Source organism: Moschus berezovskii, chromosome 4 (genome assembly GCF_049115385.1).
Source record: "Moschus berezovskii isolate FMDL1 chromosome 4, NW_MosBer_1.0, whole genome shotgun sequence".
NCBI classification, from domain to species: domain Eukaryota; kingdom Metazoa; phylum Chordata; class Mammalia; order Artiodactyla; family Moschidae; genus Moschus; species Moschus berezovskii.
The window spans coordinates 110,195,824-110,210,157 of NC_142463.1; the positions used below are offsets into that span (position 1 = coordinate 110,195,824).

The following is a 14,334-nucleotide window of genomic DNA, read 5'->3' on the forward strand; positions in this document are numbered from 1 at the left end:
TCATAGATAAAGGATGAAGCCAAAATTAACCTTTCCCGGTTACAGGCTCTGGTTTACAATGGTGAGATCTTTGGTTTTTTGGCTTGTGGTATCTTAGTTCCCCAACCAGGGATCAAACCTGGGACCCAGCAGTGAAAATGTCAAGTCCTAATGACTGGACCACCAGAGAATTCCTTGTGAGATCTTTCTTAAGACCCTAGCATCTATCCACCTTGGGTTTCTGGAGTCTGTGAACACAAGAAAACTAAGATGGAAATGAAATATTCCAGAGTTAAATATCTCAAGTTATATATTCCAGAGTTACATATCTCAAGTTGCTTACTGTTTCCAGAACTGTGCAATCAGACACATTTTATAGTCTACAGAGAATTCTCACATATATACTCATTTGATCCTCATAATAATACAGAAAATTATGTATAATCGTCCAATCACCATTTAACTGTTTTAAGACTATCAGTTTAATATCATATCCTTTATTCCTGTGTTTATCCATCATGACAAGAAAATCAGAACTACTGGGATATGCTTCAAGTTCAAACACTTATTCTCAAACATTTCAAATGTTATCTAACCATAGTGGCTTTCCCAGACCACTGTGTATAGAACTGCAACATAATCACTATAAAGCATGATATATTTTTACTGTTTATATATTTTATTATTTTTATTATACATTTATTACTTGACTTTCCCCATGAGAATATAAGATCCATGAAGGCAAGGATGTCTTTTATAATTACTACATTCCAATACCTAGTACTCTGCCTGAAACAGCAGGTACTAAATATTTGTTGAAGGAAAGCCTATTTTGCAACAGTGAGGAGCAAAGAGTTATGATGTATCTAAGGTCTCCACTGGCAACAGTGGTCAAACCCTTCACTCTACATGGAGAGAACAGGAGCTGGGGAGACCATCCCCTGAAAAGGAGGTGGCTCTTGTGACCCTGGTCTAGGGGAAAGCTATCTATGGAAACAGCCAGGAGTTTAGAACAGTCCTGATCAGCACTACCCAATCCTAGTCTCGCTCTGACCCAGGGATCCTAGTGAGTGGTCTTTGCCCCTCTCTACTTACTAATCCACAGGCCAGTGCTTGCTCAGGCAACAGGAAAGCAGCAAAGTCCTTCAACAGGTGAGGCCAGTCTTGGAGCAGAATTTGCAGGCTCTTGTAGAGATCCACAGCTGTCTGCCTCTGAGAGCTTGACTCAAACTCATGGATGACCTGAAGAAGTCTTCATACTTGTCAGGGAAATGTTGCAGGGCTTCTCAGACCTATATGAGAGGACTTTCAATCATCCAATCCCCTTTTTTGGGCCCCAAGAAACGATGGGACCGAGGAAGGAGGAGTTACTGTTAAAGAGCTCCAGATTATCCGTCAGAGGCTACTCCTCTGACAGGTCCTAAGATCTGATGATTAATGGAAGCCGCAGGGTCATGAGCAAGGCAGAGCTCTTTTTCTGACAGTGAGGAATGGGAAAATTTCCATTTTCCAAGGACCACAGAGCTACCCGCAAAATCAGGTAAACTTTTCTCTAGCTCACAGTCCAAACCTCTCCTTCCTTGTTTCACCTCCATGTTGAAATAGATAAGGAGTGGTTGCTACATATATTTCAGCATGGTATCATCTGAGGGTAAATAATACGTAAATTAGGAATGTTAGTAAAATATCAGGAGACAAGAAAAATCATGACAATCAATGTTAGGACTCCACTTTGCTGGGAGTATGAAGGAAAAAGGTGATTACCAAAAAAATGAGATAGAGACCGCTGCCACAAACAGGCAGGTTCATGACTCTGAAGAATCACTGAGGTCCACTTTCTGGTCAATGTACCAAATGTCTATTTTCTCAAGCCAAGGGCTCAGTTGAAGTCTTTATTAGCCTACCCTCACACTGATGATAGTGGCTATCACCTTTCCTGTTTTGGGGCAACAGAGGGGTGGTATGCCTGGACAGTAACAATAAATCTGTTGATGACTAAACTTGGTGTCCTTGTGGTTCACTCACACAGCTCTTTTGATATTTCTAGGAAAAGAAAGGCAGAAGCATAGAAGGCTGTTGTGCAGCCTAAAGGGCTGACTTCATTTTAAAAACATCTCCCCTGAAGGAAAAGCAGTCTTGTTCAGAGGGGCTAGCAGGAACAGGAAGCAGCGTTAGCCTACCCTGGTCAGATAAGCCTGAGCAAAGGCCAAATCCTTCTGCTCCCGGAGTGGATCTCACTCGAGGATGTCCTCATCATACAGCAACAGCAGCCTGGAGGTGTCCTTGCTGGCCCGGGCCCGACTGCCCCGCTTGCTGTGAGCTCGATGATTACTCCGGCCCTTCCCAGCAGCTCTGATGCTCTCTCCTTAGGATAGAACTGTTTTTCTGAACCTGCAGCCTCTGCTCTCCCCAACCCACCACAGGCACCCCACCCCCATCCAAATCCTATTCAAAATTACATAGAACCTTGGGAGAAAAGCTGCTGGAAAAATGCTATGACAGGTAACGTCTGTCCCTGTCAAGTCGGCTCTATGGAGAGTCGACAGCATGACTGCATTAACTGGGAAAATAATGAGATGCTTAGCTACTGCATATTGAACACAGAAGTCTAAGTGTGGTCTGATGCTGGGCTCTCAAAGAACTATGTCCTGGAACAAGCAGTACTTTCTGAAATAAATATTGCTCTTGGCCTCATACATGACTGATGAATTAAGAATCAGTATAAAACCCTGCATGAACAGAGTACAAATCGAGCAGCTGATGAGAGACAAATTTTTAATTTCTGAGTATCTCTTCTCTGCAATGGCAGCAGGTTAAACATCTATTTGGGAGTAGGGTGACTGGCAGGCAGGATCAAAAGGATTTCTTCTGGAAACTGGCACCTGTTTTATAAGCCTGTCACTCTGCACGTGTCCCTGAGTCAATGAAGCCACCTGAAACCTGTCCCCACTCAGGCCTGTCCTACTCACCCAGTGGGGTCCTGCTGGTCTCCACTTCTAGATCAGCCTTCAGGGAGGCACAGGTAACAGGTGGCTTCTTGGCAGGGTCTCCAATGGCTTTCTCTATCATTTCATCCTCTTTCTGCAGGATTTCCATTCTTTCTGCTTCTTCCTGCTCTTCTTTCTCAGGCTGAGTTCTCTTCCTCAGACTCACCCTCCTGACTCATGTACTTTTCAGATGTGAACCGAGTCAGTTTCTCCATTGTTTCCTGAAAAACCCCCACACAGTATGCATGAGGGATATAATGGCTCACCATGGGCTGCTTACAGAGTTTTTCAGAAGGAACTGAAGTTAATTAGGTGAGGGAGGTTGGAAGTCAATGGGTTTTTTTTAGGATTTTGGAGTTGTTTTTTCTCTCCTCTTCATTTTTTTTGGCCATGCTGTGCAGCTTAAGAGATGTAAGTTCCCTGACCAGGGACTGAAGCCAGGCTTCAGCAATGAAAGGGAAGTGACAAGTCCTAATCACTGGGCCATTAGGGAATTCCTGAGATGTGTTTGGAAACATCTCCCTGAAGATAACTGTCCTTTGCCAGGGTCCATGCTTATGATCCTTTTTCTTTTTTGTGGTTATTTACATTGTGCTCAGGTGATTCAATTTAATGTAAATAAGTCAAATATAATAAGGAACATTTAACTCTCCCTCTCCTCTCACAAAAGACAAAAATGATTTTAGTACTATCTCTAGTGCAAAAAGCAAGCAGGTGGCCTATCAATAAATTAAATCTATTACTGAATCCACAAAATATTGAAGAATATTGCCCAACTCTCACCTGGAGTTCCGGGACAGAGCAGATTCCTCAGAAGCTGATAACATCTTGTCTTCCTCATCCTGGGTAAGGTTGCCAAAGTCCTCTTCTTCCTCTGGCCCATCCTTCTCTCCTGCAGTTTCTGGCCCAGCTGGGTCCCACTGACTGACCATCAACTCTGGATAAGTCTTCAGGCTTCCATGGGGGGCTACCATTTCAGAGTCAGTGGAGGATGAAGTATCCCTTGGGGACCCTTTGCTTACATCTCTTGAATTTCCTACATCAGGAGGCTCATGAGAAGCTGAAAGGATTTTATTAGGTTGGTGAAAAAGTAGCTGTGGTTTCAGACTGTGAATTTTAAATGATTATAACTAGGCTCAAACACACCTTTATTAATTAAAATATGAACCATTACAATCAACACATTTTTGCCAATGACAAATATGTTTGTTTATTCCTGTAACATAAAAATTCATGCTTCAGGAGTAGAACCCTTGGAAAGCATTTTGTGCCTCCTGATGGTTATTTACCCTGAAAAAAGTTATTGAGATGCTTGAAAAAGTGGCAGTCGGTTGGCGAGAGGTTAGGTGAATATGGCATATGAGGCAAAACTTCATAGCCCAATTCATTCAGCTTTTGAAGGGTTGGTTGTTCGATGTCCGGTCAGGCATTGTCATGGAGAAGAACTGGGCCCTGTTGAACTATGCTGACTGCAGGCATTGCAGTTTTTGGTGCATCATGTTGATTTGATGAGCATACTTCTCAGAAGTAACAGTTTCGTAGGGATTCGGAAAGCTGTAGCGGATCAGATGGGCGACAGACCACCAAACAGTGACCACGACCTTTTTTGGGTGCAATTTTAGCTCTGGGAAGTGTTTTGGAGCTTCTTCTCAGTCCAACCACTGAGCTGGTCCTTGTCAGTTGTCATATAAAATCCACTTTTCATTGCACATCACATTCCAATCGAGAAATGGTTCACTGTTGTTGCACAGAGTAAGAGAAGGCGACACTTCAAAATGACAATATTTTTGATTTGTGGTCAGTTCATGAGATACCCACTTACTGAGCTTTTCACTGTTCCAATTTGCCTCAAATGCCATACAACTACAGAATTGACTGATGTTGAATTCTTTGGTAACTTCTCCTGTAGCTCTAAGATTAGCTTCAATGATTGCTCTCCACTGGTGGTTATCAACTTCTGATAGCTGGCCACTACGCTTCTCATCTTGAAGGCTCTCCTCTCCTTTGCAAAACTTCCTGAACCACCACTGCACTGTACATTCATTAATTCCTGGGCCAAATGCATTGTTGATGTTGTGAGTTGTCTCCGCTGCTTTACCACCCATTTCAAACTCAAGTAAGAATTTGCTTTTTGACTAACATCATTTCCTAGTCTAAAATAAATATAAAATACACAGCAAGTAATGTCTTTAGCAAAAAACATAAAACAAGAAATGCAGGTTAAAATGATGTATAAAATACACACATTTATTTAAGAATGGTTTCTAATATCAATCAGCAAAGTTAAACAATACGAAAGTGCAATTAGTTTTGCACCAACCTAATAGCTGGATGACTCCCCTTCCTGTTGTAGGCCTGTTCCTTCACCTCTCTAGACCCGCTTGACTCCTCACTTGGGAAGCCAGTGTCCAGTTTCCCAGTGTTCGTCTTTGATTTCATAATGGATATCCTGATACAGGGATCTACCATAGATGTCCTCCCTAGGGTCTTTAGGTTCCGTCTTAACAAATTCCTCTAAATCCTCAGGGGAAGTATTTAGAGTTTCTAGGAATGCCTGAGGCAATGGTTCCTGGACTTGCCTCCCTTCCTCTGTTTTCACAATAGTCCAACCATAGGCACTGCTCTCTGACAGCTGTTCCTGGGACACTGTCTGTAGCTGGAGGCCCTGGGCTGTGCTCCTCTTTGGGAAAGACAGCAGCACAGAGAGGAGAGGGTTCCCGAGGTTCTAATTTGGGTTCGAGGCCTTGAAAGGCAGTTTTCCCCTCAGCCAAAGGACAACCTGTGTCCACATTCACTGGAGCTTTATCTTCAGGGGTAGATGGAACAGAAAGATTCACAGAGGTGCCGGAGACAATTAAGGGAGGGATGGAGGAGGCCACAAGGGGCTGGTTCAACGAACAGGGGAAGGAAGTGGGGTTAACCAACAGGGTGGTGATGGGGATGGTCTGAGGACTTTGGGCCACAGCTGCACTGACAGGCTGCATCACGTTGCAGCCACTGCCGAGGCTCACAACCTTCACGGTGGTGGCAGGAACAGTGAAGAAAACAGGCGCAGGGTGGATGAGAGGGGCAGGCTTCAGACAGAGGGAGGCCTTGGGTCCCTTTCTCTTGGCGGCTCTCCGTTTCACACATGGCTTTCGAAACTTAGAAGGAGCAAGTGAGGGCAGCATCAGCTTGGGCACAGGTGCGGAGGACAGCAGGGTCTGCGGCTCAGGCAGAGGGAAGCTGGTCCTGGCTGCAGCAGCTGGAGCTGGCAGGGCTGCTGCAGACTCAAAACTATCCCCCCCAGGGACCCCCAGAGGAGGACCTCCTGGCACTGCCTGTAAGACCGTGGCTGGCTGGATCAGGGGAGGAATCCGGACCACCATTTTGCTTGGAGGGGCTTCTGAGTGAACTGACCTAGCTGGTGTCTTTCCAGAGCTGGAGTTAGGCTGGAGAGAGGGACTGGGGCTGATAAGGAGGGGTTTCAGGACTGACAACGGCTTCTGTCTCCAAGCCTTCCTAGAAAAACGGTTGGCAACTGGCTTCAGCTTCAGGACTACACCCTTAGGCAGTAGCAGTGGATACCGAGTTTCACTCTCCAGTTCCGAACTGCCTTTTCCTAGGCCTGGGTCTGAGTTGATCTCACTGGTTCCGGTCACATTTCCTACCTCTCTGGCACCACCAGCTATATGCCTCAGTTCCTCCTGAATGGATGGCAGACTGGCCTAATGGGAACAAGAACACTCAGATCTAGCCCATGCCAGAATTAGAGAAAAATAAAAAAATAATTGGGTTTTCTAGATATTACGTGCCTTTCCAGGACAGTCTCAAGACATCTTTTTAAGAAGGATTCTTTTTGCAGGATAACAGATGTTTCTAAAAAGACTACATCCTGAAATTTTTACTCTAGAAACTCTCCTCTGAATTTCCTTTAAGAAACTATCATGTTAACCACTATTTTTAAAAGGTTAGAGAACCACCAGGGTGAAGTGGGGTGGAGAAATAGGAGAGGAATGGTGACGGAAGATTTCTTAAGTCCTAGTTCTATAACTAAAGCAGCAGAGGTGTAAAACAGTCCTTCCTTGACATTCTTGCTGGGCTTGTAGTGACCCTCTGCTCCTGACATACTGAGGAGGAGGGCTGTACCTTTAACCAGAACGGAAGCCGGTGTTCTTCCCTCTCTACAGGCGGCTTCCACTGATGTGGCTGGATCTCTTCACAGCACTTCATTAAGATGGGCAGCTGTTTGGTCTTCTTATAAAACTGAGTGTGAAGAAATAAAACAAGAGTCACATTCCTTCCAGAAACACTGCATTCATCAGTTTGCGAAGTGTGGTGTGCAGTGGCCTGAGACACACACAGACACACACACACACACATATATATATATACACAAACAGCATATACTGACTGCTCTGCATTTCAAATTAAGTTAATCTCCAATTAATAAATATCATTACTTAGTATTTTCTGATAAGCTCCATTCTGGTCACCAGGAAGGGAAAAGTTTAGGTCACAGAGAAAAGAAAGCAGAGTCATCTTATCTAAAATTTGCTCCTGCAAATGGGAGTGCCTTATTAATCCTTATCCTGACCACATGGAACCTTCCTTTTAAGCAAATAATGGTGCAAGGAACTTTGGGAGGGAAGGAAGGAAGAACAGAAAGACTGAGACAGCTCAGTTTTCAGAGTAAATGAAGAGAGGAAGGAGCTTACACTGACAATAAGCATTAGGCACTGTGCTACAAGCCGAGCATACAAATGAGGAGGCAATCCCTGCTCTCAAGGAGCTTACAGACAGTGGAAGAGAAAGTCAAGTAGAAACCAATGATGAGGTGGCCCAGTGATGAAGGGGACTAGGGTTCAATCCCTGCTCCGGGAACTAAGATCTCACATGCCTCAGGGCAACTAAACCTGCACATCACAACTACTGATCAAGCCTGCACACAACAACAACAGACCCATGATGCCAAAAATCTTTTTAAAAAAGAAAGAAACCACTAATAACATTCTATGTAAGAAAGGTTACAGATGTGCACAAAAAATGACACAGAACTCAAACTTACAAATTTAAGATTTTTATGGACGAGGTCCAACCACAAATAAATCTTAAAGAAACAGAGTTTGCTAAATGAAGTAAGGGAGGACAAAATATACTTCATTTTCAAAATCACGAATGTGTTTAAAGAACACAAAGAGATCAGTCTGGTTACAGTCAAAGAATTGTGAAGAAACTTCAGGAGACAAGTCAGACGCAAACAGGAGAGGCCTTCTGCACATGTCAAGCAGTCTCCACCCTACGCTAAAGGAGGAAAGGTGGCTGTGGCAGCAGTGTGAAGGATGGAATCAGTGGAGCCTGGACACTTGTTAGAAAAATACTACATTAATGCAGGTGCAACTTAGTTCACGTGCTGAACCAAGGCCACGGGCAAGAGAGCAGGAAACAGAGTAAGAATGCCGGGGACTTAGTGACAGACAGACAGGTGGTACTGTTCAAGCAGAAGGCGTCGAGGATAACTCCTAGATTTATACTTAAAGTTAGTTACTTAGTCACACAGTCGTGTCCGACTCTTTGCGATCCCATGGACTGTAGCCCACCAGGCTCCTCCATCCATGGAATTCTCCAGGCAAGAGTACTGGAGTGGGTTGCCATTTCCTTCTACAGGGGATCTTCCCGACCCAGGGATGGAACCTGGGTCTGCTGCATTGCAGGCAGATTCTTCACCATCTGAGCTACTCCTAGGTTTATAGATCGAGAAAATGTCTAGTCACTAATATCGTACACAAAGAACAGATCCAATAAAGTGTAAGTTGCAGGGAGGGTAGTTACTGCTGGTGGTGGCAGCAGTGGCAACAACTGGCAGGTGCAGAGGGGCATACAGTTCAGTCTGAGGGGTCAGTGAGGCAGCTGAGCCAAGAGCTCCTTGAAACAGTCGACTGCACTAGTCTGGAGCTCCGAAGAGAAACCAGGACCAAAGACACAGATCTGAAAATTATAGAGACAGAACACCAACAATGATGAATCTGGGTGAGACCCCATACCGCAAAATTACTGTATAACACCGACACTTAAGGGCAGAGTTCGCGAAACAGCAGCCTGAGGCAAAGTAGGTATCACAGTAGGTAGGAGTACAGGAGTTTTAAGACCAGAGCCTCTGATTTTCTGAAGTAAAAGTTTATCAAGTACCCGGCTTAATTAGTAAAACTAGACACATAGTAAGGCATATTGTCATGAAATTTCAAAACACTCAAGAAATAGGAAAAATCTTACATACTGCCGGAGGGAGAGAAAAAAACAAGTGTCATAAAAAGGCTCAGTAGTCAAAAGGGCATCAAATTTCTAAAGAGCCAGTGCTAGAAACTAGAAGAAAATGGAGTCTTTAAAATGTTCTGATAAAAGTGATTTTCAACCTAGAATGTTAGACCCACTGATGTGGGAGAACAGACATACAGACACAGTTCAAACTTTTGAGTAAATATAGATTCATAGACAGGTCTTATGCACACTTGTTACACAGTAACAATGGTTATAATACAAACCAGGAGCACAGTACAATAGCGAAACCAGGAAATTATAATGTTGGTCATGTCATGTCATCAGACACGATGAGCACAAGCAGTTCAAATCTAAACATTTGCTTCTCAAGCACTCCACATCGGAATGCTACTAGGACGTGCCCCACTAAAACAGGGGAAGAGAGACGTGGTGCTCAAGGGATGAGAGGGTCTGGGCTTCCCCGGTGGTCAAAAGTGAAGAATCTGCCTGACAGTGCAGAAGACACAGGTATGACCCCTACTTCTGGAAGATTCCACCTGTCACAGGGCAACTAAGCCCATTCACCAAAACTACTGAGTTCGTGTTCCAGAGCAAATACACTGCAACTACTGAAGCCTGAGCAGCCTAGAGCCCGTACTCCACAACAAGAGAAGCCATCGCAATGAGAAACCCATATACCACAACTAAAGGGAAGCTCTCTGAAACTAGAGAAAATCTGCACAAAACAAAGACCCAGCTCAGTCAAAAACAACCTTTTCTTATTTTTTTTGAAGAGGGCTTTCATGCTGACTCGGTGTAAGAATCCACTTACCAATGCAGGAGACACAGACACAGGTTCAATCCCTCATCCGGGAAGATTCCACACGCCACAGAGCAACTAAGCCTGTAAACACAATTATTTAGCCTGTGCTCTAGAGAATGGGAACTGCAAATACTGAGCCCTTGAACTGCCACTATTAAAGTTTGCACATTCTAGAGCCCGTGCTCAGCAATAAGAGAAGCCACCACAAGGTATCCCCTAGAGGGTATCCCCCTGCCCACCGTAACTGGAGAAAAGCCCACATGGCAATGAATGCCCAGCAGAGCCAAAAATAAATAAATAAAATTATTTAAAAAAAGACAGAAATAAGAGGATCCAACACAAGTAAGAGGTGAAACAAAACCCCAGGAAAATCATGAAGAAAAAGCCAGAGAAGACATTAGTGCAGCAAGCCAAAAGCACAGCATGGGTAGAGCAGAGCAGGATCAGAGTGCTCTGGGCAGGACTTCCTCAGGAAGACGAAGGTGACAGCAGAAAATCTACAATGCCTGAACATGCTGAAAAGAGATTTAGAAAACTAAGCAGACTGCAATGAAACTGATAATAAATACATAATAAACTGAGTCCCACTCACCCTCCAAAAATGCAGTCATCAACTCCAAGAGAAACAAAATATTCAGCAGGAAAAGCAAAGTAATCATATACACTACCTGGCTCAGCTGTGAGGAGTTTTAACAGACTGCTTATAATGTAAACTCTGGAAAAAACCCAACTTACACTGTGATATAACTGAGGTGAAGCAGTGAGAAAGCGTGGAGAGAACTGTTCATCTTCCATGGTTTCAGTTTAACAGAGAAGGTCCAAACCCAAAAAATCAACTGCTAGCAATTCTAAGCATGCTGCCTAGATCCTAGATTAGAGGTAAATGGACCATCCCTGCAGACACCTTGCTTGGCAAGAAACAGGGAGAAAAATGATTGTTTTTCATGACAAGACTCACAGAGGTATTAAACTCTTTAGAGCGGTGGTACCTGACCTTTTTGGCACCAAAGACTGATTCTGTGGAAGGTGATTTTTCCACAGGACAGGGGAAGGGGGGACCCAAGGGATGGTTTTAGGCTGATTCTCTTAAGAAGCTAGCAACCTAGATCCCTCACACACACAGTTCGCAATAGGGTTCATACTCATATGAGAATCTAATGCCACTACTGATCTGATAGGAGATGGAGCTCAGGCGTTAATACAAGCAATAGGGAATGGCTGTAAATACAGAGGAAACTTAGCTTACTAGCCTGCCATTCACCTCTTGCTGTGCAGCCCGGTTACCAACAGGCTATGGACCAGTACCAGTCTGTGGTCTGGGGACCCCTGCTATAAAGTAAACTTTATAACTTTGATATAAACATCTAAATTAAAAGAATTAAGAAGGATATAAGTGGACTGTTGCCTACCCTTTGAAGAAGGTTAGAGTGGAAGAAGAGAATAAATAACTAAAGAAAAACAAATTTGAGGAGTATTTTTACATTTGAACAATTTTATATTTAGCGAAAATATCCATAACAGGGGAAGAAGATGATACTCCACACATAAAGAATAAATCAATGACCTTAGAAAGGAAAAGAGGGCTAGGGGTGCAGTTAGGAGAGACTAGCGTTTAGATTAAAGGCTATTCACTGAATCTGAGAAAAAGACAGGAATGGCTGCATTCAGCCAAGGTGCCCGGCGGAGCATGCAGGGAGCACTTACTTTAAGGATGTTGTCAGGAGTTCTGTTCATTGTGAGGTTCTTGATTCTCACTGTCAGCTGGTGGGCAGTCTTGCAAGTGAGAAGGTACTTGCTGATCAGAGGCTTAGGAAAATGGGTCCCTTCAAAGTGCTTCAGGCCTAAAGCTAACAAACTGAGAGAGGGACAGTAACACTCAATCTCGCTTGACAGTCCATCCTGCTGAAAAGCCTCCCAGATGAACTCCACATTCTGAAACCCACATTTTTTACAGCTAATTCTTGTACAAGTTAATGGAAACGCAATAGAAAATTTCAGATATTCACTGAATGCTAAGATGTACTATGCAAGTAAGACTCAGTGAGGTGTTCCCATCAAGTGGTAAGAGGCAAAACCAGGCATAAATTGCTAATAAATGTCACAACATGATGTGTTTTATAGCAATCATAAAAGCAAAGTCTGAGGGAAAGAGAATGGCTCTAATAAAACAAATATAAAATGAATATTGGGCACCATGTTAGACATATTAAATCTACACCAACAGTACCTCCCAACATAACACACTAAATCAGGGAGGCCTGGCGTGCTGTGATTCATGGGGTCGCAAAGAGTCGGACACGACTGAGCGACTGAACTGAACTGATACATATTTGATGGCAGTGGGGAAATACATTAAGAGCCAGAAAAGTGTTTATAACCTTTATCAAATAATCTCACTCTTGAGAATTTACCCAAAGAGATAAACTCAAAGAACTTCAAAAGTTCTATGCACAAAGATCCTTGGTGAAGCCTCACTTAGAACAGCCAAACAAGAGAGGGAGGGAAAAGAGGCAAATAAAAGGACTATGATGGGGCCATTAATACTGCCTGAAAGGACAATATGCAGAGACAAAAAAAGACAATGCTACAGCAGGGCACATAGAAAGACAACTTCAAGAAGATGTTAAGCTAAAAAAAGCAAAACAAAATTAAACTCAAATTGCCAATAATTAAGTACGAAATATAAAAAGGAAAAATCATTGTCTTGGGCTGGTGAGGATAATGGACACAAATGTTTTTTCTTGAAAATTTTCCTCCAACAGTATTATGAGATTAGTTTTTATGATAAGCAAAAGACAAATTACAACATAAAATGTTTCCAAATTGTATATGTAATCCCCTAAAAAGAGTACTGCTGGAACAGGTACATACTATAAAACTGTGTCCATCTACATGGCTTTTCTTTGTCTTTTGTGTCCATTCCTTATTACACAAGTCTTCTGATTTTCTTCTCTGCTACACTAAGTCCTTACCTGTCCTCTGCCTTGGTGAAGAAATTCTTATCCTGGGGATTGTTGGCCTTCAGAGAACACACTAGAAGTAGCTCTGGATACATGAAAACCTTGCTTGTGGCTAGGATCCAAGCCACTTGCTTTGGCAAATAGGGCAATCTATAGGCTATAAGAAGAAAATTCATTTTGAATGAAATTCCAGAACAAAAGAGGGCATCACAAAAGCTTCTGAATGCATTTTGGCATGTAGAGAGAGCTGACCCTAAATAACATGGGTATCCACCCACATGCCCCTCTCCCAAAAGTTTCCACAATCATTCTCAGCCTAACATGTACCTAAAAGGAGTCCCATTCAACGTTATTAAAAGTTGATTGTCTTTTTCCTGTGTGGAACACTTAACACACTAAATAACACAAACACATATAAAGTACTAAGGAACACCTGGCAGATACTCTATGCTCAAAATATTTTACCTCCTTCCCCTTTTAAATCCTTGAAAGGTAAGTGACCTTCAACAATGTTTTCTTTCTTCCAGGATAAGACTTCAGCTTCTTTAATCTCCCTCACAAATCTGGTATTCCAAATTTCACTTATTCTTACTTAACTTTCATTAAGTTCTCCCAGATTCTTCCTGAGGTTGGGACAAAAAAATCAGAAAGAGAATGAGACAATTCAGCCTCGTTCATTTCGGTCTAGCTGTCTAAGCCTCCAAATTCCAGGCCCTTCTGCCTTTTCAGAGATAAGCACCTCTATAGTCATGTTTTTCCTTCTGTAAATGTAATTTTTATATCCCCAAAAGAAAAACACAGGTCACTATATATGTAAGTTATAACCGCATGAGTACTCTGTTTTGTCCAACTCTTTGCAACCCTACCAACTGTAGTCTGTCAGGCTCCTCTGTCCATGTGATTCTCCAGGCAAGAATACTCGAAGTGGGTTCCCATTTCCTTCTATAGGGGATCTTCCCGAGTCAGGGATCAAACCCATATCTCCTGTGTCTCTTGCATTGGCAGTGGACTCTTTTACCACAGAGCCACCCGGGAAGCCCAAGTGATAACTGTAGTCTGGTGTTAAGTTTTCATCACCAACATATAACTAATAAAGCAGTTTGAGATCAGTGTCTATGACATAATGTACTTACATTCCATTGAATTATAAGAGTGGGAGTTAAAATGAAGACCAAAGTCCAAATCCAGAGCAAACCACAATTAATTTGTTAAATCAGGAAGAAATCAGAAGCAAATATTTGATTTAAGGGAACAGCAAATATTTTTACACACAAAAAAATAAACCAATGAAAGTAGAAATCAAACCTGCACATGTCTTTAAAATATTGAACATGGAAAATGTACAACA

At 42.8% G+C, this 14,334-nt stretch overlaps 1 protein-coding gene across 1 annotated transcript in view; it reads right to left on the reverse strand.

Annotated features, from left to right (window-relative positions):
- Nucleotides 1-849: 849 nt before the first annotated feature.
- LOC129540786 (YY1-associated protein 1-like) overlaps nt 850-14,334 on the reverse strand; it is a 39,826-nt gene continuing 26,341 nt past the window's right edge. The window contains 15 exon segments of the mRNA XM_088835863.1: nt 850-1,226; nt 1,229-1,271; nt 2,160-2,344; nt 2,949-3,109; nt 3,111-3,187; nt 3,750-3,769; nt 3,772-3,881; nt 3,883-3,937; nt 3,940-4,048; nt 5,292-5,388; nt 5,390-5,614; nt 5,616-6,673; nt 7,095-7,211; nt 11,731-11,881; nt 12,999-13,143. Of these exon segments, the coding sequence (XP_088691989.1) occupies nt 1,018-1,226; nt 1,229-1,271; nt 2,160-2,344; nt 2,949-3,109; nt 3,111-3,187; nt 3,750-3,769; nt 3,772-3,881; nt 3,883-3,937; nt 3,940-4,048; nt 5,292-5,388; nt 5,390-5,614; nt 5,616-6,673; nt 7,095-7,211; nt 11,731-11,881; nt 12,999-13,143 (2,762 nt within the window). The 3' untranslated portion in view covers nt 850-1,017.